Raw genomic sequence first — 22,742 nt, 5'->3', positions numbered from 1 at the left:
TGAAGCGTTTTTATTCAGCGTTGAGTTTAATTTCAAAATGTCAAACATACAGAACATGCCACTAGAACAATTCCTCAGGTTAAAAAAATTCAATATGAACAATATTATAATACATACATATATGCAGGTGTAACTTAGGCAGAGCAGAATATGAGCCCCCCCTAGTGAGTAATGCAGTGGCCTTTCTCTGAAAGTTATCTATCCTCAGGCCACAGGAAGAGGAGACTGCTCTTCTCTCTCTCCTTGATCCCATTCCGTCTGCAGCTCGGAGGACACCTCTGTAAATAGATGATCCCAGTCCCAGCCAACATCCTCCTGCACAGAGAGCATGAGAGGTAAAGAGAAAGCCAGGAGTAATGGAGAGAAGGACATGAAATGGATAGGGAAGAATAAGATAAAGAGCCAGAGAAAGGACAAGAGCACAAGAACGACACGAGGCCAGGAGCAAGTAGAAGGAACGAGTGAGGCGATCATAAAACACAAAACAGAGACTGAGAAAGCTGCTTATGGAGTGAAAGTAAATGTTTCATAAATCTTGTGTTCCTCAGAGGCACAGCATGCCCCCTTTGGTGGCCCAGAAGCAGCTGGTCAACCCTGGGGTAAAAAAGGTTGCCTTTTTCTAAAACTTTACTCACCTCTCTCACCTCCTGTTCTGGTGCTAAGACCTTAGTGAGGAGTTTCAGGTCAATCTCGCCATCCTGGACAAAAACACATGGTATGCATTAACCAAAAATCAGCCATACATAGGACACATGGATAGAATGAAAGAGTTCATAAAAAAATAAATACTTTACAAATGCTATTTTGTTCATTCTCAGCAGAATATCAGTTTGAGTGAAGGAATTGGGTCTCACCAGAGTCTGAAATGCTGAATACTTCATAAGATCATTGTCCAGATCCCTGTAGGTCATCACTCGGTTCACCTGGATACTGAGGAAATAACTTCAACTAATTATTACATTTTTGCTACATTATTTTTCATTTCATATTGTTGAAGCAATGAAAAGTGTCGGGAAAAAAAATTAATTAATTTAATGCCAGACCAGTTTGACAAAAAGAATTTGAATTTATTAACAAATCTCTGAGCACACCAACAGTTTCATGTAATGATAACCCAGGAAAGCCAAAGCCTGTATAAGAAAACACTTACAAAGCACTGACACTAGAGACTCCTTCTGTATATGTTAAATAATTGTCTTTCAGAAATGTTGCTCATATCAATGATTATACCTACATTTACTTTGTTAAATAACTGCAAATCATTTTCAAAACATCTATTTCATATTAGACTGTTTGGAAAATCTGCCCTATGAATGATCGGTCACTCTAGAAACGACATAATCTACTACTCTAGAACTACACAGACAGTTATGACAATCATGTCTTGATTTACTGTCATAGAAAATGTATCAATACCTTTTGTCCAATCAAAACCTTAACAATGCTGTGGTATGATAACAATATATAAGAAGATATAAGAATGTATCTGCAGAATAATTTCGATATTACACCACATACTGCACAGTGACAGTGAACCAGAGAGCAAAACAAAACAAAAGCACCATGAACAGTATGAAGTACTGGGACACAGAACATTAAAACTAAAGCCACGTAGAAGTCTGTTTCTAAATGAAAAGCCTGCTGCTTATCTGCAATTTGTGTATTAAACAGAGAGTGAGTCTATAAAAGTAGCCAGGGCCTAGCAATGCATGCCAGTCCTACTTAAGCCACATTACATGCTACATTGCCCTCACGATGAGTTCAATGTGGATATTATCTCACACACAGCACACAGAGAGAGTTAAAAGGGGGAAAGGGCACCCACATCCAGATACCATATCAGTCTGATGGGCCTAAACATGTGGCATGGCACTCTGATTGCTTTAGTTATATAGTCTTAGTTCTTCTTTGTCCTATTAGTTTTGTAAGAAATACTGCGAGAAAAATCCTGTTTAAAGATCATTACTTTAAATTAAACCAGTAGCACTTGTATTAATAGTAATATAAGAATATGATATAAATATAACACAAAGAAGTGGGTGAGTTAGAAACAGGAATAATGTCAAATGTGCAGGGTTGCACAAGGACCAAACTGATAAACATCTAAATACAGATAGACAATAGCTCTAGTCAACTTTAGTGACCTTAAACAGATTTAAATTCTTCCAATTTTTTTTCTTATTATACTTTTCCAGGCCTTTAAATAAATACCTATAAATTCCAGACTTTCAGATTTCCCAGACCTATTTAATAAGTATAACTTATTAAACTATGTGTGGATCAAATGTGTTACTTGGACAAAGAACAAACAGCAATGCAAAAAGTGCAGTGAGGAAATAAGAAGCATATCGTTTTGTGCAAAATTCTGAGACAACACAAATGGCCTTTTAATAACAATGGAGATAATGTGCAGTACATTAATTTCATGCAGTACTTATTAATGCAAGTCAATATTAAAGTTCAATTGTCGAATGTTTTCATACTTTTTTACTGTTAAAATCTGTTGCATGATTTCTGAGCAATAACATTAATGAACAATACTGGTAGAAAAATTAATTTAACAATAATAATAAAAACAAAAAAACACACAAAGGTGTTCAATACTACCCTGCTGTTTGTCTGAAATCGAATAAATGTACTGAATGGCTATTTGAAAAAAAGGTTGTCTCTCACTGTGAGATTCCTGTGAGAATAACTCACTTTAAAAAGCTTCTCTGGATGCCAAATCCTCTCACAATTAGGACCTTAGTTTTGTTCATATGAGATGTCTGCATGAGGGATTAATAACTCATGGGGCTCTGTCTTAGTTCATGTATTAACAGTCAACACATTAATTGTCAAAGGCACATGACATTTGTTCATTTGTGACCTAGTACACAAATTATAATTGCATCATGGTCACGCTTTATACCAGACAACTGGCCAAAAATAATGTCACAGCTCTAAACCAGCATACAAATCTACAGTGTGGATGAAATTACAGTCAACACATTCATTTGTCTTTTTATTGCGGCTCTGGAATTTAAATGTACCTTGGTGGTGCAGCCACTTGCATGGTGAGGTCCTCTTCCTGCACTTCATCCAGATCAGGGATCACAGGGATATCTAAGAAAAACACACATCAACATTAACATACCAGGTGTGTTTTATCGGTGGACGTTGCTATTCAATTAGTAATAATTGAGAATAGAAAACACATGTGGCCCAGGTTAGGGATCGAAAACGGGTAAGAAGTAAAGGTAGTGATTTGTAATGATTCGAAGTGACCACGAACACTGCAAACTTTTTTAAAGAGAAAAAGAAAAAAAAAAAAAAAAAACACTGAAGCCCTTGGAACAAGCCTAGCCATATGCTGCTTGCTACTGCTGGGTGTTACTGAAAGCTGCAACATATCTCACATCCCTTGAATCATAAGGCTTCACAGATGCCGTCTGTCTCCTCTGTTAATTTTTGTTTATATTGCGTGTGAACTGGCATTTGATTCCCACCCTCCCTCGCCTGCTTCTTCTTTCCTTGACTCCTCCATCTCTCCTGCAATCTCCTGCTCCCTATAATATCCTCTTTCTCACTGCCCCCTGTCACAGTGACCAGGCGGACATGAATATTCAGTGAGCAAGGCGGCATCTCTTCCTGCTGCGAGGCAGAGAGCTGGCCAGGGGCTCCCTGAAAAGTGCCTCCCCCTTACCCTCTATGAACCCCCCCACACCACATACACACCCCACCTTACCCCCCACTACCCCAGCATTTGGGCCCTGTCACTAGTGGCTACCCTACGGACCCTTCGGGCTGGAGTGGGTGACCTGTGTGCCCGATCAGTATGGGCTAGGCTCCAGGTGTGCCCATCTGTGTGGGGTCGGAAGTCACGGCGCGCCCTGGCAGGAGCCGCAGTGCCAGGAGCTGCCTGCCCGCCGCTCAAAACAGTGGGAACCCACTTTAATTGGCAAAACTCAACAGGACAGAGCATGGCGTTGCTCCCAAAGAAGGACAGGGCAAACTTTCACAGCCCCCTAACACACACACCCACCCTTTTGGATGGACTTTCAGTAGAGTGAGGAAGTGTGAGGGGAGTGAGGAGTGTGAAAGAGTCATAAACCAAAGGAGAAGAGGATATGGTACAGCTCATGTGCTCATTAAATATATTATAACCTCTGATTAATGGAAACTTTTACTGTTTGCATATTATTTAGATAAAAATGTATACTTAGCGTTGACATAACATGTATAAAATGAAAATTAATCTGTCTTTTGGGAAAACGTGATGCTCTGTTGCACCTCTGCTTTCTCATCAAAGGGACTCATTTATCACATGGCTAAGAACATATGAAAGTAATACACAGGATCTAAAAAAATAAAAAGTTTTTTTTTCTATTTATCATCCTTCACAGATTTTTAAACAAAAATGCAAATGTAAATTTTTTTTTTATTTTTACAGCACAGACACCACAGATCTCTGTAATCAACGTCAATGTAACTATTAGACAGTTATTTTTGACCACCTTCAAACAACCAAGACACACTCTGGGGAATTTTTTGACTGTACGGCTACGGTCGGAGCAACACACCATGCAACTCCTGTTAAATTCCATCACCCTGACTCTGATAACAAGCCCTCTTATGCCTCCATTGATAACTTCTTGCTTTTCTTTTATTTTTAATTAAATCTAATTAAAAATGCCAGCCTCGTTTAGTCACTGACAAGATTCATCTGTGTTTCTGATATCCAAATAAATGCGGGCGCGCACTGAGTGCTGCTTCATATTCATGAGGTCCTGGGTGACACTTTGTCCTCTCATTGCCAAAGCAGTGCGTTCAGCAGAATCTGTCCCCCCTGGACCCCCAATCAAATTTAATGGTCTTAGCGCAGTGACATCAAAAAGCCTTTATGTCCAGCTCTTCGCAAATAGATTCCGGGCTTTTTTTTCCCCCAACCCTCCCCTCATCTCGGCGAATAATGCACTATCAACACAATTCTATGAGAGTTCAATGTGAAACATGGAGGGCTTAGCTCTGTGTATGCAAACGCCATGATTAAGTGGCCAAAGCAAAACAACATTTTTAAATGAGGTTCCAATGCAGCCTATTATGAGAGGTCAAGGGAGAAGTAGGGGTCGCTGAATACAAGCTAATATGACGACTCCATCAAAAACCAAGGCTGCACCTCCCAGCATTTAAGATTTGTTTACCTCCTATCCAATAGGCCCACCAAGGTTATTTACTCAGATAAAATACAGTGCGAGTAGAGTAATTGGAACAGTAAGACTGCAAATACTATTTTATATTCATGCCTATACACACACACACACACACACACACACACACACACACACACACATCCGGCCTAGGCATGAGGCTGCTTTTAGAGCCCAGTAAACCCAGCCAATGGCATTTGCTATTCACAAGGTAATCATTATCTAAGCTCTATTTCCTAAAAGCAGCAGGGTTTCTCAGCATCCCTGATGTCTCTCAGTCATGGACGAGAGAAACTGATATTATATATTAGACAGTCTTGTTAACTGCTTCGAAAGCAAACTCAAAACAATAGCCAAAATAATAAAATGATATGACTACTGATACAGTTACACTACAGCCTGTAGTCAGATTTACACTAGCTGAAGCGATCTACACAGAGATTACTGTTCACTGCATATTTCAATGTTAACATTACAGGTTCTGCTGATAAAGCAGATGTCAGTACACATCTGTTTAACTTCAATCAAATTTTTAGACTTATTATATTAGAATTTCTTTCGGTTCCTTAAATCTCTTTTTTACAATTCTGTATTCTTTATGTTTCATTTACTGTGATTTTGGATTTCTCTATCTATTCAATTTTCCTTTACTTTATCCCATCCAACATTTGTGTATTTAATTTTGTAAGTGTAATGTTGCATATTAAACAGAGCTGGTAGGTATGTTTTGGAATGTAACAGAACTACAGTAATTTATACTAAAGAATTCTGGTTATGATGTTAATTTTTCAAGTTAAAGTGAGTAGGTCATAAACATCACATTAAACATTTTCAAAAAATAAAAGAATTGAGTTTTTATTATTATTATTATTATTATTATTATTATTATTAATTGCATTGCAACATGATGGCTTGAAAAGTTTAATACTTGCATGATGACAAAAAAAAACTAAATTTCACTAACAAAACAAACATTAATTCCATAACTGAAGTAAACATTTAATAATTATAGAATTTAAAAACTTCAGCATCAGAATCGTAGGAGCGCTGCCTTCTGAACCCGTGCAACCAGTGGCACTGTTCTTCACCCCCTCCTCTTTACTTTTGGCAATTTCAGCCCTTATTTCCCCTGCTGCTTGGTAGAAAAATTGGAACAATTATTCCAGGCTGTGCTTTGCTGAAAGTTCTGACATTACTTGTGTAGTGGACCTCGAGTGCTCCAGGGTGCGTGGAAGCCATGCTCCCAGTGGAAGACACTTCAGGCAGGGACTAGTGTGAGTGAACACATGCATGAGTGCTGCCACTCAAGTTATGACCTGTACGGTTCTAGGCATGGAAAATTCTCACCCTTCCCCTTGAGGTGTGGGTATAACTCCAAAATCTTGTTAAAAAGATCAGGTACCTGCCACTGACATCAACCTTTGAATAATGTGCACATTTTGCTTAATAATATTAACAAATGTAATTGTTGAAAAATGGCTTAGTATTAGAGAATAAAACATTTCAGGACATGTGGTTATAGGAGCCTGATCAACTTTGGGATGAGTCACATTTGACTGCATCGTCCCACTCCATCACTGATTATTTTCCTACAACAGTGCACACTAGTGTGTTTTATTCTTTGCATAGTCTGGCATATAAATATATGGAGCTGCCATTGTCTTGGCACATAAATGATGTTATAGCACACATTCACAGTTCATTATCAATGAACCCATGTTATGTATTTGGACAGATGCACTGCTGAGATTAATCAAAGGTTATTCTTCGGCTTCTGTATTCATACCCATAGAGTATATGTGAACTCTGTAACAATCTGTGTATAAAGATTTGAGCAGTGTCACTAGCAGGACTACAGGAATACTCACCGCTTTCATCATCCGAGCCCTTGGGGGTCTGGGGTCTTAACCGGCGGCTATTCAAAAACAACACCAACAATAACAGGTGTCTGTTAGAGCAAAGGCTATGGAATTGTTAATCACCAAAGAAAAACATCTTGTTACTTAGCGGTGAAATTTCTGCGCTAATCTCTCTTGCTGTAATTATGTCCTACATGGCTTGCAGGCACAGGTAAAGTGGTGCAAGAATTCAAAAAAGACAAATGTCTTGCAAACCTCCTCCTCCCAAGCTCGGGTAAAGTGATGAGAACTCCACCATGATGTCTTTTAATCAGGCTAAGTGATTGTTCTTGGAATGCCAGGATTAGTTGCAACCAAGGACAATTTCCAAGCAATGGCAATTTCCCTTTTTATAGCAGCAAGTGTAAACAAGAGGTCTACTCTACTGTTCCTTTTTTTTTTTTTTTTTTTTTTTTTTTAAGAAATGCTTTTATTTTTTTAATCAGCAATATGGAGCAGTAATAAAACATGAATGAAAATAAAGGGAAAAGTATGAACTTACTCCTCGACCTCCTCAGCACCTTGTCGTCTTCCAGCTCTTTAAAGAAGAAAACAAAGAAAAGGTTAAAATAATCAACAACACGTTTTTCACTTGCACAATACTTTCTTATTAAATGTGGGTTTTTTTGTCCTTAATCATCACAGCACTAATGATTAAGTGGATACATTTGTGGATAGAAGTGTTTCAGCCCTTATTAAACAAACAGCATAATTTTTCCTATTATTACCCTTCTATAATTTAACAACTTGATTAACTGTAACAATCTTAATAAGTATGTACGAGATAAACTAGATAAAGAAGAAGATCTAAATCTACATCACAGACCAGTAATGGAATTAAAAAGAAGTAGCTTTTGCCACACTTGGATTTGCCCTCTGCTTTTTAAGACAAGACACTGACCAGAGCAAAAGCCCACTCAGGGCACCATGCATTGATTAAGCAGATAAAGCAAATCAGTGTTGATTCTGATTAATCAGGTACAACAGAAACAGAAAGGGTTCTCTTAGCGTTTAGTGCCCCCTGCTGGGTAGGAAATACAGGGGCTTTTATCCATAAACTCCACAATCCAAAATTACTTTTATAGAATTCATTTCTGAAAACAAATTTGTAAAAAAAATAGGGTATATGCCTCATATACAGACTCTATAATAAACTAAGATGTTTGAACATTCAGAAATCTGCACAGTATATTGTTTTATTTTACATTACCAGATAAAATCATTCACGCTCAATCATCTTACTGCGGGTATATAATTACTGTACTCATTGTTATATTTGGATAAACAGAGTGGCACAAAAAAGGCGCACAATAGCTCTCAGATGTTTGGCATCTGAAAGCTCACATATGTTAAAAAATACAGTCAGCACTTTCCTCTTAAAGTGTTCAGCTGTCGTGTAATGCAGCAAAGGCTGAGATTGATAATATGTGTTGGCTCTAAACATGTTCCCTCTAATCTCCCTGGTAATTATTATGTGATTTAGGAAGAACTAGTTAGTGGATAGAGGCTGGTAAAGAGTAAAATTAGGACTTTGGTTTTATTTTGTGACTGATGATAAAAAGGAAAACAACAAAATGCCATAGGTGTACACCATGAACATTATGTGCCTTGGCATGTTTTCAAAAAATCTGAAACTGTGTTTTATTGCAGTGTGTGGGTTGAAGGGTGATGATCTTAAATTGGGTTGTGACCTGGTGACTGTGAAGACCACAACTTTTGATCTAAATAATTGTTATCCTTCTTCTTCTTCTTCTTCTTCTTCGGCTGCTCCCATTAGGGGTCGCCACAGCGGATCATCCGTCTCCACACCACCCTGTCCTCTACATCTGCCTCTTTTACACCAACTACCTGCATGTCTTCCCTCACCACATCCATGAACCTCCTTTTTGGCCTTCCTCTTTTCCTCCTACCTGGTGGCTCCATCCTCAGCATTCTTCTACCAATATAAAATAATTGTTATCCTTGATAAACTAATTAATGAGTCTTCTTGCCCTGTGTGTGGGAGTGGGACATCCTGAAAGACACCAATGGAGATGTTTTATCAGAGGATACAAGTAATCAGTCAGATTAATTTAAAATATGTTTTCAGCTCTATGGGGACATGGAGCAAACTCAAATCATCCCTCCCATTAAAATACCTCCCACATCACAATAGCCACCAGTTTGTCACCTGTCTGTATGTTTGTAATGACCAGGTTTCATATAAGTCGGTATAAAAAATTAAATAATAGATTGTTCATCTTGCTATTATAGTGCTCAGTAGGAAAGTGTTTGATAAAACAGCTTTATTTCTAGTATCTAGTTTTACTCTTTACTATACTATAGGGTAAGAGAGCAGCTGCTCATCCCACTGTCCTCTGTGTGTGTCCTGTCCGGGCAGAGTCGTATTTAAAGCACATTATAGGACCCCTTGATTAAGACTCATGTAAGGTAAAGCAATAGACATGGTCAAACTGTCTGGAAAAAGTTGTTAGGGATAAAATATATTGTGACAACCTGGCTTCAAAGGTTCATCAATAAACTGACAGATCAGTTAGTGTCAATTAGGAGTGATAGATCTGCAAATCCTGGGATTTCTGCTGTGGGATTAGTGCGAGCAGGGCGGCGGTGATTGAGCACAAGGGGTGACATTGAGCAGAAAAAAAGTCCTTGCCTGCTCTAGAGGGGACCATTAGTTACTTTGTTTCACAGCACAGGATCAATGCATCGTGAACCGCTTTAACACCTTATACAGCACTCCATCCACTCTTTTCCTCTCCTTTATCTCTCTCCCACAGAAAAGAGAAAATCAAGACAGGTTAGGCAGAAGCACCAAAATGACACTCTGGCCTGGCCTGAGACAGATGTGTAGAGGTTCTCGGTCTTGCCCGGACCAGTGATTCAGAAAACCATGCAAATGAATCCAATCTAGCTGGCTTGTTCACTTCAGAGTGCCACTTTATGCATCTCTAGTTTTAAAGGAGAGGAGCAGTGAAGCAGCAGAGCACTGAATCAACTGAAACAAACGACACATTTCTGCTGACAGACTGCCAAGCGCAGTTATACAACAGAATGAGCTTCATACACCATGGCTTCTCCCAATCTAAATAACATTCTTTTTTACAATAATTGTATTTAATAAGTAATATATCAAGAAACATGGAAGGTATGTGTCTTGTTGATCTGAAAGTATTAGTAATATAATGGTTGAAATCAATCAATGCTAAATTTTTTAAACAATTTCTAAAATGGGGAACACTGCCCTCTAGTGACTTAAACTGGATACTGTATTTTAAGTGTAAAGTTCAAAGACTTTCTAACAGCAAAATAAACCAGCAATTTTCCATTAAAAAAATTGTAATTAGAAATTAAAAAAACTAAACCCCTACTACTAATGATAATAAAGTATATGTATCACACATTTATCATAATAATAATAATAATAATAATAATAATAATAATAATAATAATAATAATACTCACTTATCTAACAGAGCCACAAAAAAAAAAAATGGACATACAACGACCAAGTCTTCAGATTTGGTCGTTAACATTAATCTTATTGTGACACCAAAAACCCAGTAAATATTTTTGTTAATAATATATCTTGTTAAATTATTTGTCATGATTGATAGAAGATTATGAGGAAGCCATAGATTTGTACTTTTATCTTTTACTACTATTACCACTAATAAGCTCCTTAGGAAAATTAAGGTCACATCTGATTTATTTGAACAATATTAATAGGTTGCATACATGGATAAAAATAGCTAAATTTATGGTCACCTGGCCTTTTCTGAGTTTTTCTTTTTGTGCCAAAAACACACACACAAACACACACACACACACACACACACACACACACACACACACACACACACACACACACACACGCAAAACACTTACACCCCTCATATAAAAGTGCACAGGCCGAATCCCAAGTGTCAAAACTCTGTCGTACTTGTGGTTTGTATGTCTTATGTTGTTGTTTGCAACAGCAACAACAACAGCAAAAATGCTAGTTGAATTGTGCATCCAGTCAGCAGAAGACAGGCATAAAATTCAAGACATTCTTTCCTGAAAGGACTGCGTCAAAAATCCAATGTTTTGTCTAGGATGCCTACTTTGTTGATGTGATCGTGTATGTGTGTGCTTGTATACTTAGCTCCAGACAGAAAGGGTTGGACTATACTTTGGGTTAGACTGATAATAAATGTAACCATTTCGTCAGGTTTTTGGTTACATCTGAGGATTAGAGATTATATTTATGTTTGTTTCATTACATTTCATTTCCTTTAAAGACAGCAATAAAAATATGTGTGTATGTGCATAAGTATTCACATTCAAGTATCAGTCAATGTTTATCACTCTGTATTATCCACTCTAAAATGCCTGCCTCAGATGTGGATAAGCAGCAATGTATTTTTTTTTACCACAGAAGTAAATTTAAGCTACTCGCTCATTCAGTGATTGGACTGTCACATCTTTCACAAATAGGCCAGAGATTTGTGTTAGAGATTTGTGTGAACTCACTTGGCAGACCCGGTCCCGGTGGACTCTTCAGCCCAACCTCCCTGTCTGCGAGGTGGCTTAGGTGGAGGTCCCTAGCAAATAACAATCAAATTAGTACGCTGTAAATAAAACCTTAAACATGCTAGAACAATGGACATGCACTTTACTCAGTGCTAATAAAGGATCAATCATACATGTGTTTCAAATACATTTATATATTAACCAGGCCAGTGGGTCTGCTGCTTTACAGAGTTTAGAGCTCACTAACCTGTAATCTAAGACACCTGGAAGACACACATTCTTTGGCTGAATACGGTGTTCTTAGATTAAAGCTCAAGATTAACTAAACTATGCAGACACTCCCTGTGAATCTTCTCTCATGTCTAATGGTTTTTGCACTGCCAAATCTATAATGTTAGAATAATAATAAAAAAAACACCTATAGGAATACAAATGTTTTTTTAAATGAACACCATTTTCACACTGATGCTCAACATTTTTCCACATTGGTTTTATAAATCCTCATCCATAAACACTAAGATGGATGTCTGTCAGAACACTGCTATGAATTTAAGGAAAAGATTTGACTCATCTGCCTCTTGGTGGAAGCACTATCGCTTTGTTCTTCTGACATCCCAGACTAATGTCAATCATAAACCACTCAACCTGACATCAAGTCATTTCAATTACAAACAACAGGGAACAATAACCAAAAAAATATCTAATACAATCTACTTTTTTCTATTAATGTATACTTGTAACATAACCTGATTGAGTTTGTGTATGATTCACTAAAGATGCATTAGCGCTCAGAGATTCTATTGTTGTTTATAGCAATGCTTCAGCTTGCTTGCAGGATTGGGAAGCTTTCTGCATTAAATGAAGTCATAAAAAAAAAAAAAGAAAAACTAGGATGTTTTTTGACTTCCAGACAAGGACATCAGGAAATATTTCACAAACCTGGTGCATATGAATATCACAAATTAGCATAAGCCAAAGTCTGATAATTTATGAACCACCATTATTTTTTTTATAGCTGATTTATGAACAATTAGATTTATTGATACTCTTACCACTAATGGAATTACAAAGCTATCTGTATTCAAAGGCAAAAATGAAAACAAACAAAAACAAAAAAAACACATCTGATGCGAAATATGCCACACTATGACTGAACACCATATATTTGAACGTCTAATCTGATGCTTTTTTAAACGTTTCAGTTGTTGAAAAAAAATATGACCATATAAGGCAAAAATCAGCATAATGACCCAGAATATGGAAAACTAATTACAGTGATTCCACAGCCTTGATGAATTCTCAAATCTGAACGGTCCGAATGTAAGCTTTTATGCAGAGTATTGAAAGCAGTTGGGGCCCAGAAGGCAAGTGCCTCATCCTCAGCATTCTCCTACAATATACCCCATGTCCCTCCTCTGCACATGTTCAAACGATCTCAATCTCGCCTTCCTCGCCTTGTCTACAAAATGTCCTACATGCACTGTCACTCTAATAAACTCATTTCTAATCCTGTCCATCCTCATCACTCCCAACGAAAACCTCAACATCTTCAGCTCTGCTACCTCCAGCTCCACCTTCTGTCTTTTACTCAATGCCACTGTCTCTAAACCATGAAACAGTTGCATCTAAAATTAATAAAAAAGACACACTTTAAATAAACAGCACGTGGTGGCAGTGATTCACCTCTAGAGGCCACTCTCGTACTGTGTTATGCAACCCTGAAAAACTATGGGTATGGATTTTATGAATAGGCCCTTGAATCTGTGACCTCTAGTTTAGATGTTCTGTAACATGACAAGCTGTATTTTTTTTCAGACTGAACTTTGAGAGAAAGTGCTTAGTTACAGCTGATAACAGAAAAAAGTGTATTTTTTAAAAACAAAAATGTATTCATACATGTTTGAGGTGTATTACTTTATTATTGCTTTTATTTTTAACATCTGAAAGATGTTGTATCAATGATTCTCCCTGATATTCTAATCAGCTCTACTGTACGTGTGTTGGGTTTCCGGTGATAACAGATGCATTCTTATCTGGAGTTATGTGCCGATGAAGGAGGCTGAGCAAAAGAAAGAATGAAAGAGTGTGGGAACTGGACACAAGACCGCTGAGAATGTTGAATGCTAGGAATGAGTGAACAGAACTTCAGAAAAAAAACAGCCTTTTGCTCACTCATTCTCATTCTTTCATTCTGAAAATAGTCAATTGGATTAAGATCATAGAAGTCAAACAGGAAAAAAAACAGAGGAACTTTTGTATGATGGAGCAGTGCAATGAGGGTGGGTGGGCAACAAATGGGTCTGAAAAACCCACAGCATTTCACATTACCAAATTGGGTCGGCAAATGACACAACGTCCTGAAGGAATGTCTTTAACTTAACATGAAATAAATAATCTGCCATTAGTGAGCTCGTTCACCACAGCTATGTAAAGCTGAATAGACGGATATAAAGACAGAAAAGGAAGAACAAAAGCAGTTGGCTGTCCCATTTAAATGGAAAAGGTCATTTTATGGCATATGGGAAAAAGTGGATTGTGGGAAAAATAAGGTCAGATAAAATAATGACAGCAGTCTGTTTATCAATGTCTCTAGGCTTTCTGAATACTTTCCACTCAGGAAATTAATTTATAGCCCTGAAGCTACTTTAATTACATAATACCAAACCTACGTAATGTGTTTTATTTAGGCTGGCATTCAGTGATGCTGGTAATCGTGGTAATCCTTGACTTATAAATGGTTTATATATAAACAATATAAACAATAAAATCATTTTACAGTACTGCTGATGAGATAATTTCACATGATCTTGTTTTGCTTCCAGGGATATAGCTGTAGCTAATGTCCTAACATTCCAAAAGTTGCCACAATGCTTTTGGGAAATTCACAAAGCATTAAAAAGCCTGGCTGCTCTACCGGAGGTGGAGGGATTTCAGAAACCACCACTCTGAGAATAAATCAGAAGCATGCAAGGCTGCTAAAGATCAGCAGCTTCTAATGTCCTTGAATATAACGAAGGCCACTAAAGCCTATGATTATCTCATGTTCCTTTAGACGTTACACAATTTTGTTATTTATAATAATCATTTCTATATGACTAATAGCACATATTTAAAAACATAATGTGAGAATAAACAACATGTGCACTCTAAGATTGCATCCTAAGTTTAGGATGCAATCAAAGACCCTGTAGCTAAGGAGCTCCACCATGACATTTTCTAATTGGTACTTGCAATTCGACTGAAAATTGCACAGCCATGACGTCATTGTAGATGGTGATTATAGATTATTATGTACAAAGACAGTGGAAATGTGAGTTAGCCCTGAGTTCTGTGATGTTAATGCTTCATTTTGCATGGCAGTAAAGAAAATAGAGGTGGCAAATAAAATAAACCCACATGAACTTGAAATGCTGGTTAAAATGGAAACGTATCAGTTTCATGCAATGCGAGTCAGACCACCATAATTAGTCTTTATTGTCTTTGTATTATTAAATATTAAATATACCATTGTATTTAATAACCTCATCCAAACATAAGCTTGCATCAGATAATGTGCTATCCATAGATTTATGTGAGAATATACAGTAGGTCTACCACTGCCTGTCCTGATGCCTGTTCTGCCAGAATGCCTCATGGATGTTAAAAATGGTATATACTTAATAGAGAATATATTTTTAGAATAGCAGAGTGACCCACAACGGGCCCAGTCACACAAGAACCCTAAAAATGTATTTTATCCAGGAGGAAGGTCGTCGAGGGCGCGAGAATCATGTTTTTGCATCAGGAAACTTAGACTTATTTAGGAAGTTTACAGAAGGGGGAAAAAAATCTTCTGGAATTCCTAGTGGAGAAAAGCCAGGCCATGTAGAGCTCTTATTACTAATGGGGACAAACCAAAACCTTCATACTCTAGATACCAATGAGCTGATGCAAGCCTGCTACAAAGGAGTTACAAAGATACATGATTTTAGATTAATATTAGAAAATGCACACAGCAGAAGCAAAGATCTCTGTAGACACATACCAGTATTTATCTCTGTGACATCAAATTAGGCATAATGCAGTAATTAAGATGTTAGCATATGCACTCAGTTTTGACTTCACTGCTCCTGGTATTTGCATCTGTTTCTATACACATTCTATTTAGCTCACCTCAACCCAGAACACTAGTGGAAAGAGTTCAGCATAAAACCACCTCAACACAGAGTTTATTTGGGTGGTGGATCATTTTCATCTTGAACATTGGCATTGTGCTGGCATGGTAGTGTTTTCTTTGTGTCAGGTGGGCAAGTGGAAAACAAGTGTCCATAAGTGTTAAAGGCACCATATGTCTAAGGCATTAGTAGTAGTAGTAATAGTAGTATCAATAGCAGTTGTTGTATTATGGTGTTTCTAATAAAGTGGCCAAAAGTTGTGCATATTGTTTAAAAGCCATATGCATTTGATTTTTATGATCCACAACCTAAATAACACTTAGTATACAGTGTTTCCATAGTAAACTAAAAAATATGCACATTTATTCACACTGTGGCAATAGATGTGATCTGAATACGTCCAGCCTAAAGCCATTTTCTAGGGTTTCAAAGCAAGACTGTGGTGACTGTGGCACAGAAAAACTCCCTGAAATGGCAGAAACCTTGAGAGGAACCAGGCTCAAAAAGGGGAGCCTATTAATCTGGGTGGCACCGAATGTCTTCATTACAGTTCCCTCATTGTTAACGTGTGAAGAACCTGTGGTTCTGAGACATTGTAGTAGACTGTTGATATTAATTACAGTCTAAATCCATCCTCAAATTTCCTGAGTTGCACAGTAATTTCATGGACCGTTAGGCTGTTGATGTGAAACCATCCTCAGCTGCACAGAGTGGTCTCCGATCAAAGACAACTCCATCCAGAGGTATGATGTCAGAATGAACCGCGGACCCGAAGTGTGGGAAGGGTCAGGAACGTTGGTCACTGGTACCTGGTCATTGGTACCTCTATCAGTACCCTCTTTAAGCACCCCTCAGAGGTATGCAGCTTTCTAATTTTATGATAGAGGTGAAAACCAGGGGGAGTTGGTGGCTCAATGGTTAAGATATTGGACTTCTGATCCAAAGGTTGAGTTCAAATTCCAGCACCGCCATGCTGATGGGTGCATAGACAAGACCTTTAACTCTCAACTAGTCAGTTCTATAAATGGATAAGAGCTTCTGCCAAATGCCATGAATGTAAATGAAACTAAAATCCACAATTGTTAGAGTTATTATGCCTCCAAATAAGGTCAGCATTTGTCTACTGAGAATGCTTAACAATCCTTATTTCTCTCTCCCTGTCAAGTTAAACATGCTCTTAAGGTACCAAGAACCAGTGCCCCTTCCCTCTCTTCGGATTCGCCTGATTCATCCCGATCAAAGAATGAAAGTAATGAAGAACAAATACTTTGTTACTGTACTTAAACAGATTTTTCTGGTATCAGTACTTCACTATTTATTTTTCTGACAATTTTTTACTTTCTCCCATTACATTTTTTGACACATATCTAACAACAAGCAAGGCAGAAGTTTGGGGCTAATGTAGATGAGACAGAGGGAGTCAGCGATGTAAACATGACTGAGAACAAAGACATTCCTGATCACCTGATCATCATCATCTTTTCTCTGCTTGTGCTCTATATGGTTCATTCATTATGTAATAAAATTTGAAATTTTTTATATCTGTATATTAATATGATGTGAGGTCCAGGTATCAGCATTACACTAATACAGGTAACAGTAATGTCTACTTTTTACTTAAGTACATGTACATGCCAGAGCCCAAACTTCTTACTTTAACTTGAGTAAAACAATGTAGTCAGTAGATCAACTTTTACCAAAGTGTTTTAAAACTTTAGTATCTCTACTTCTAGTTGAGGAAAGATGTGTGCACTTTTGCCACCTCTGATCCTGATGCCATAACAATAGATGGAGTTCTCTTCAATTGGAAAACTTTGACAATGGATTTGGACTGAAATAAATATCAACTGTCTACTATTATAGCTCAGAACCACGGGTTGCATTTAATCGCCTATCACTGCACATCTTAATGATGGAACTGTAAAAGATGGACATTCAGTGCCACCCAAATAAGGATGGGTTACCATTTGCATGTGGTTCCTCTCAAGGTTTCTTCCTCATGCCAGCTCAGATAGTTTTTCCTAGTCTCCAATGGTTTAGTCATTAGGGATAAACTTTTATAAAAATCAATTATAAGGAAAAAGGTGTACATTTATTTTTTTTATATAAATGCTTTATCTTTGTAATGCTGCTTTGAGACAATGTCCATGGTTAAACCATGAACTCAACTGAACTGAATAGTGACAAATTAATTAAGCAATGTTTTTTTGTGGGTGGACCATTCAGAAATAAAAAAAAAAAAAGCCTCTCTGGTGCAATTAAATAGCCAGGATATTAGTGTACAAATATTACTGTACACGTTGATATGATGTTCATAATTATTTTTCCCTTCTAATTTTTTTTTAACTATTTGCAAAAATAAATAAATCTGTACAGAATGGGTCTAAGGGTGGGGTTTTTCTTCAGCTAAAAGTTTCTATTGAAGAATTGAGAACCCCCAGCCTGCAACACAAGCACTGTAACTTTATACCAAGTTATTTTAAAGTCATTGATGTTGATGTAAGATATTTTAATTCACTGAAGACCAGTGAATATTACCACGTGGTATAAAATTACAGAAGAAAGTACACAACTGAGCACTACAGAAGCACAGCAATGCGTGTTACTGTACCGTGTCCTCCTCCTCCTCCTCCTTCTCCTCGGTGCAGAGTTGCAAGAGCAGATACACTTTCATCGTTAGGGCTTGTAATGATAAATGTAATGCAAATGGAAAATGTTGATCAGATGCTCGCACAGAGGTTAAATCTCAGGACTCACCTCTCCAGGTGCTGACATGCCGGAGGAGGATGACTTCCTGCCGGGTCGCGACTCTTCTCCAGACGCCTGATCAGCAGCTTGACGAGCTCTTCTGCCACTTTTTGCCGTCTGATAAAATAATTCGGAAATAAACTCGAAACTAATTTAATTTTGTTGAGAACAGAAGATCATTTCCGGTCTCTTCGCCAGCGACCATTTTCTGTTACTAAGGCAACCTGACGCTTCATTTAAACCCGTGCAAACAGTTAGCTCGCTATCTTGTTGCGTTTTAAAAATGACAAAATATATAATATAACACAGTTTGCCTAAAACTACAGAATGTTTGCTAGCTAGCAAGAGCATGTGAGCTAATCTAGCGTTCTAAATTCACCCTTAGCTCCTCCGTAGGCTAGCTAAGCTTATTGGATAACCGACTTCCGGTTCAAACATTTTAATTAAAACAGCGCGCGATAACTTCGTTATGTGTATTCACTCCACAACTGTTTGATAAACGCAACTTACACTTTTTGCAAATCCGTTTAAGCCATTATCACCGATTTGCAACGAGTCGTCCATTTTTTTATTAGTAGGGAAACAGCGTCTGTCCAAGACTCCCGTTGCTCCTCCTCTCTGAAATTTGACTTCCTGCAGATGAGGACGCGTCGCAGAGCAACCGTCTCCATGGAGACACAATTGCGCAATTAAATCCTAGAAGAAGGTCTAGTGCTGCGAGTACTCCTAGTGCTATTTAAATAGGAATATACATTTGATTCAGGATTTAGTTTCTATTGATTTTTAGTTTTAAGAAAAGAAAAAAGAGCTTTTTCATGTCTGTTACAATAGCTATATAATAACAATGTTCAATATATTTAAAAGAATATTTTTTTCTTTAATAACTACATCCTGTTAACATAAATATTTCACATGAAATGTTGAATGTACTATATGTCAGAACCGATCAGGCTTAACATTGTGACACTATAACCTTATGCCCGGTGAAGTGAATAACGCTGATTATCTCTTTATCATGGCACCTGTTATGGGTGAGATTTATTAAGCAGCGAACATCAAGTGAACATTTTGTCCTCAAAGTTGATGTGTTAGAAGCAGGAAAAATGGGCAAGTGTAAGGATTTGGCTGGCAGACAGACAGACAGACAGACAGACAGACAGACAGATAGATAGATAGATAGATAGATAGATAGATAGATAGATAGATAGATAGATAGATAGATAGATGGATGGATGGATGGATGGATGGATGGATGGATGGATAGATGGATGGATGGATGGATGGATGGATGGATGGATGGATGGATGGATGGATGGATGGCATTATTACTAAACTGTTTTTATTTTCCAATCTGGTAACAGAATATTGTTCATTCCACTTTTTCTGTTCCCTATGTGACCAAATACCATGTACTATTTTTTTTTCTTCAAACTTTGAGTTAATATAGGTTATGAGTAATCTAAACTTACAACTACATTAAATCACATGCCAAAACTATCTTCAATTTCACACTCACCCTAAACATCACTTGATAAAATATATAAATAATATATTTCATATTTGACATGTATAAATCAAGTCAAGCATCTCTTTGGAAGAACCTAAATAAGGGGATGGTATTAGCAAGTAATAGTCAATGAGCACATAATGTTTTATTGTCCAGAACTCATTTTTACATTCATGTTGTCAGCATCCAAAAATCTGCTATAGATGGGGAAGTGTAAGACAGCCAGCTGTGTTTAACAAGATTGTCTGAATATTTTAGGGACCACATGACATGTAAAGGCATGTAGAGTCCATGTCCTTGTGGTAAAACTATTCACTGAGAGCTAATTTAAGTTCTTGGCATCCGATGGAGTTTATTTTTGTTAGTCAATGGATACAAGGTTGAGTGCCAGCAATCTTTCTTATTGTTTACTAGAATATTGCCAGTAATGTTGATATAAACGTCTTCAAGCTCACCATATATAGAAATGTCGATCTGCAGCCTTCTTTAGAAACCTGACTCCAGTTAGTTTATTACTACTAAAGAATTTAAGACAGTTGCATTACAGGTTGTTCATTATCAATGTCATATTAATTGTCCATTCATATGACATTAATAATATATACATATGGCATGGCACAGTGTTGCTATGCCATGCAATGCCATGCCATACATGTGTGTGTGTGTGTGTGTGTGTGTGTGTGTGTGTGTGTGTGTGTGTGTATACGGCATGGCATTGCATTGTATAGCAACACTGTGCCATGCCATATGTATATGTGTTGCTACCTAACAGCTTCAGTGTTCCCTATTTGATTTGATAATACTCAGATTTAAATCCTTTCTCCACTACCAGAAAGCTTCAGGACAAAAGACTTCCTTTGCATGATCCAGTTTATCTGTAACATTAGAGGATGCTTTTTTGTCACAGTGCAACAGTAGAAGCTGTTGATGGAACGCCTGCTTATAGAAATAGCAGAATGGTGTGAAATAAAAAGAATAAATGTTGACAGACTCGATGTTATCCGGAAAATTTATGATATTCTTAAGTATAACAACACATCACTGTGCACACGTGCATCTCTCTGTTGTAAGGCATCACACGCTTTTCTTCCGTCATACTCGCAAGGAGTCTGATAAAAAAGAAATCAACACATGACCAAACACCAACCGTACATCCATGTATAAATATATTTATCCATAAGGACAATGTGGCCTACATGAGAGATTGCAGACTGAAACAATGTATTTAAGTTTATTCTATGGATGAGAAACAGTTTGTCCAACGCGTGTGTGTTTTAGTGCACTAGAGGGAGCTCATGCATATGAAAGTAAGTGAAAGAGAGATGGAGAGAGAAAAAGAGAGAGAGAGAGAGAGAGAGAGAGTGCACGATCACACGTGGGCATCCTTTTCTTCACGTAGTTATCATTGTTATAAGCATGATGATTCAGTGCATTTCTTGACTATTTATTCTTCTTTGACTTTATTCTAGACGTGATAAGAGTCGTCGATCTGCACACAGTGGGAACTGAGGCACACACGTGTTTGTCCCGCCTCCTGCCCTACACGTCACACGTGTGTCTGTATAAAGGCGATGAGAACCGCTGCAGGTCCGCCGGAGACAAGAGTAGGAAGAGGAGGAGAAGGAAGAAGGAGAGAACAAAGTTCATAACAGCCGGCAAGCACAAGGGAATATATGCTGATAAGACTCTGAGAACTAGTATAGCACTTCTCCAGTTTGGATTGGATTTGTATTGGGATGCGTGTTGGGAGCGCAGTTCCTGCCCACTCACCAGTTCACCTTCACAGGATGGGATCTCATGGAGAATCTGAACATCACCCGACTCACACGATCGTCTGGGATTTACCTTAATAACTATTGCTTTAGTGTTATTTTTAGTATATTTTTTTTTTGACAAGTGAAAAACATGCATCTGGGCAAAGCACTTTTGTTTTTCCTCCTGCTCAACAGCGTGACCACGATCTTCTCGCTGTCCACTTGCACCACCGTGGACATTGACCACATCAAGAAAAAGCGCGTGGAGGCGATCCGGGGGCAGATCCTGAGCAAACTGCGCCTCACGAGTCCACCGCAGGCTCTCGGACCCTCTCAGGTGCCCTACCAGGTGCTGGCGCTGTACAACAGCACCAAGGAGCTGATCGAGGAACTGGGACGAGAGCGACAGCAGAGCTGCGGGCAGGACAACACAGAGACCGAGTACTATGCCAAGGAGATACATAAGTTCAACATGATTCAGGGTCCGCCCGATAACAGTGAGTACCCCCAAATACAGGTCACAATGATCGAGTCATCTTCTGTTTATAAGAACGTGGCAGGGCAAAGAAACTAAAATGAGGAGGAAACTGATTTCATCCAAAACTCTGATCTCGCACTCTGGTGATCATAGAGATACCCCCAGCCCCCCCAACCTGAACTTATCCACGGCTCAGTATTTTGAAGTCCAACATGGTTGTTGTATCTTGCATCACCGCTTATGGTAAAGCCATTTAGTTTAGTTGTGGAAGAATCTCACGTGACAAGGATGCAGTCCAGTGACAGCAGCTCGCGCAGAAATCAAACACGTAATGCATGTTATGCACATGTGATAGGGCGGGCAAAAACCATCATGCATGAACTTACTACAGAGCTTCTTCTGTTTGCATTCACTGGTCATAGTCTTATTCTAGGAACATCTAGTATCACATTGAGCAAATATGATTAGAAAAGAAATCTCAGTCTCAAATGTGGATCATGTC

General features: G+C 38.0%; 2 protein-coding genes across 3 annotated transcripts in view; one reads left to right on the top strand and one right to left on the bottom strand.

Moving 5' to 3' along the window:
* Positions 1-19,145, bottom strand: LOC124390362 (intraflagellar transport protein 43 homolog A). Of its 2 annotated transcripts, XM_046856254.1 has the most exons (10): positions 19,012-19,145; positions 18,511-18,618; positions 18,365-18,388; positions 11,600-11,670; positions 7,590-7,625; positions 7,058-7,104; positions 3,033-3,105; positions 855-930; positions 636-698; positions 1-315 (listed from the first exon to the last, which is right to left on the bottom strand). In XM_046856254.1, exons 1-10 carry the CDS (start codon positions 19,063-19,065, stop codon positions 205-207), a joined length of 663 nt encoding a protein of 220 aa, XP_046712210.1. In that variant the 5' UTR covers positions 19,066-19,145; the 3' UTR covers positions 1-204. The 2 variants fall into 2 exon arrangements, with proteins under 2 accessions (XP_046712210.1, XP_046712211.1); XM_046856255.1 differs by lacking the exon at positions 18,365-18,388.
* Positions 19,146-21,588: 2,443 nt separating this feature from the next.
* Positions 21,589-22,742, top strand: part of tgfb3 (transforming growth factor, beta 3) — a 16,294-nt gene continuing 15,140 nt past the window's right edge. Inside the window, exon 1 of the mRNA XM_046854926.1 lies at positions 21,589-22,259. Coding sequence (XP_046710882.1) covers positions 21,914-22,259 — 346 coding nt within the window. The 5' untranslated portion in view covers positions 21,589-21,913. The remainder of the gene's footprint in view (positions 22,260-22,742) is intronic.

The sequence above is a fragment of the Silurus meridionalis genome, chromosome 8 (assembly GCF_014805685.1).
Source record: "Silurus meridionalis isolate SWU-2019-XX chromosome 8, ASM1480568v1, whole genome shotgun sequence".
Classification (NCBI taxonomy): domain Eukaryota; kingdom Metazoa; phylum Chordata; class Actinopteri; order Siluriformes; family Siluridae; genus Silurus; species Silurus meridionalis.
Note: the sequence above shows the minus strand (reverse complement) of the source record. Positions and strands in the feature narration are given on the sequence as shown.

Coding starts and splice junctions, on each gene's coding strand:
- LOC124390362 (XM_046856254.1), bottom strand. CDS start 19,065: ATGGACGACTCGTTGCAAATCGGTGATAATGGCTTAAACGGATTTGCA. Junction 11,671..18,364: donor AGGAGGAGGAGGAGGACACG/GTACAGTAACAC, acceptor GTTATTTGCTAG/GGACCTCCACCTAAGCCACC. Junction 699..854: donor ATTCAGCATTTCAGACTCTG/GTGAGACCCAAT, acceptor GTTTTTGTCCAG/GATGGCGAGATTGACCTGAA.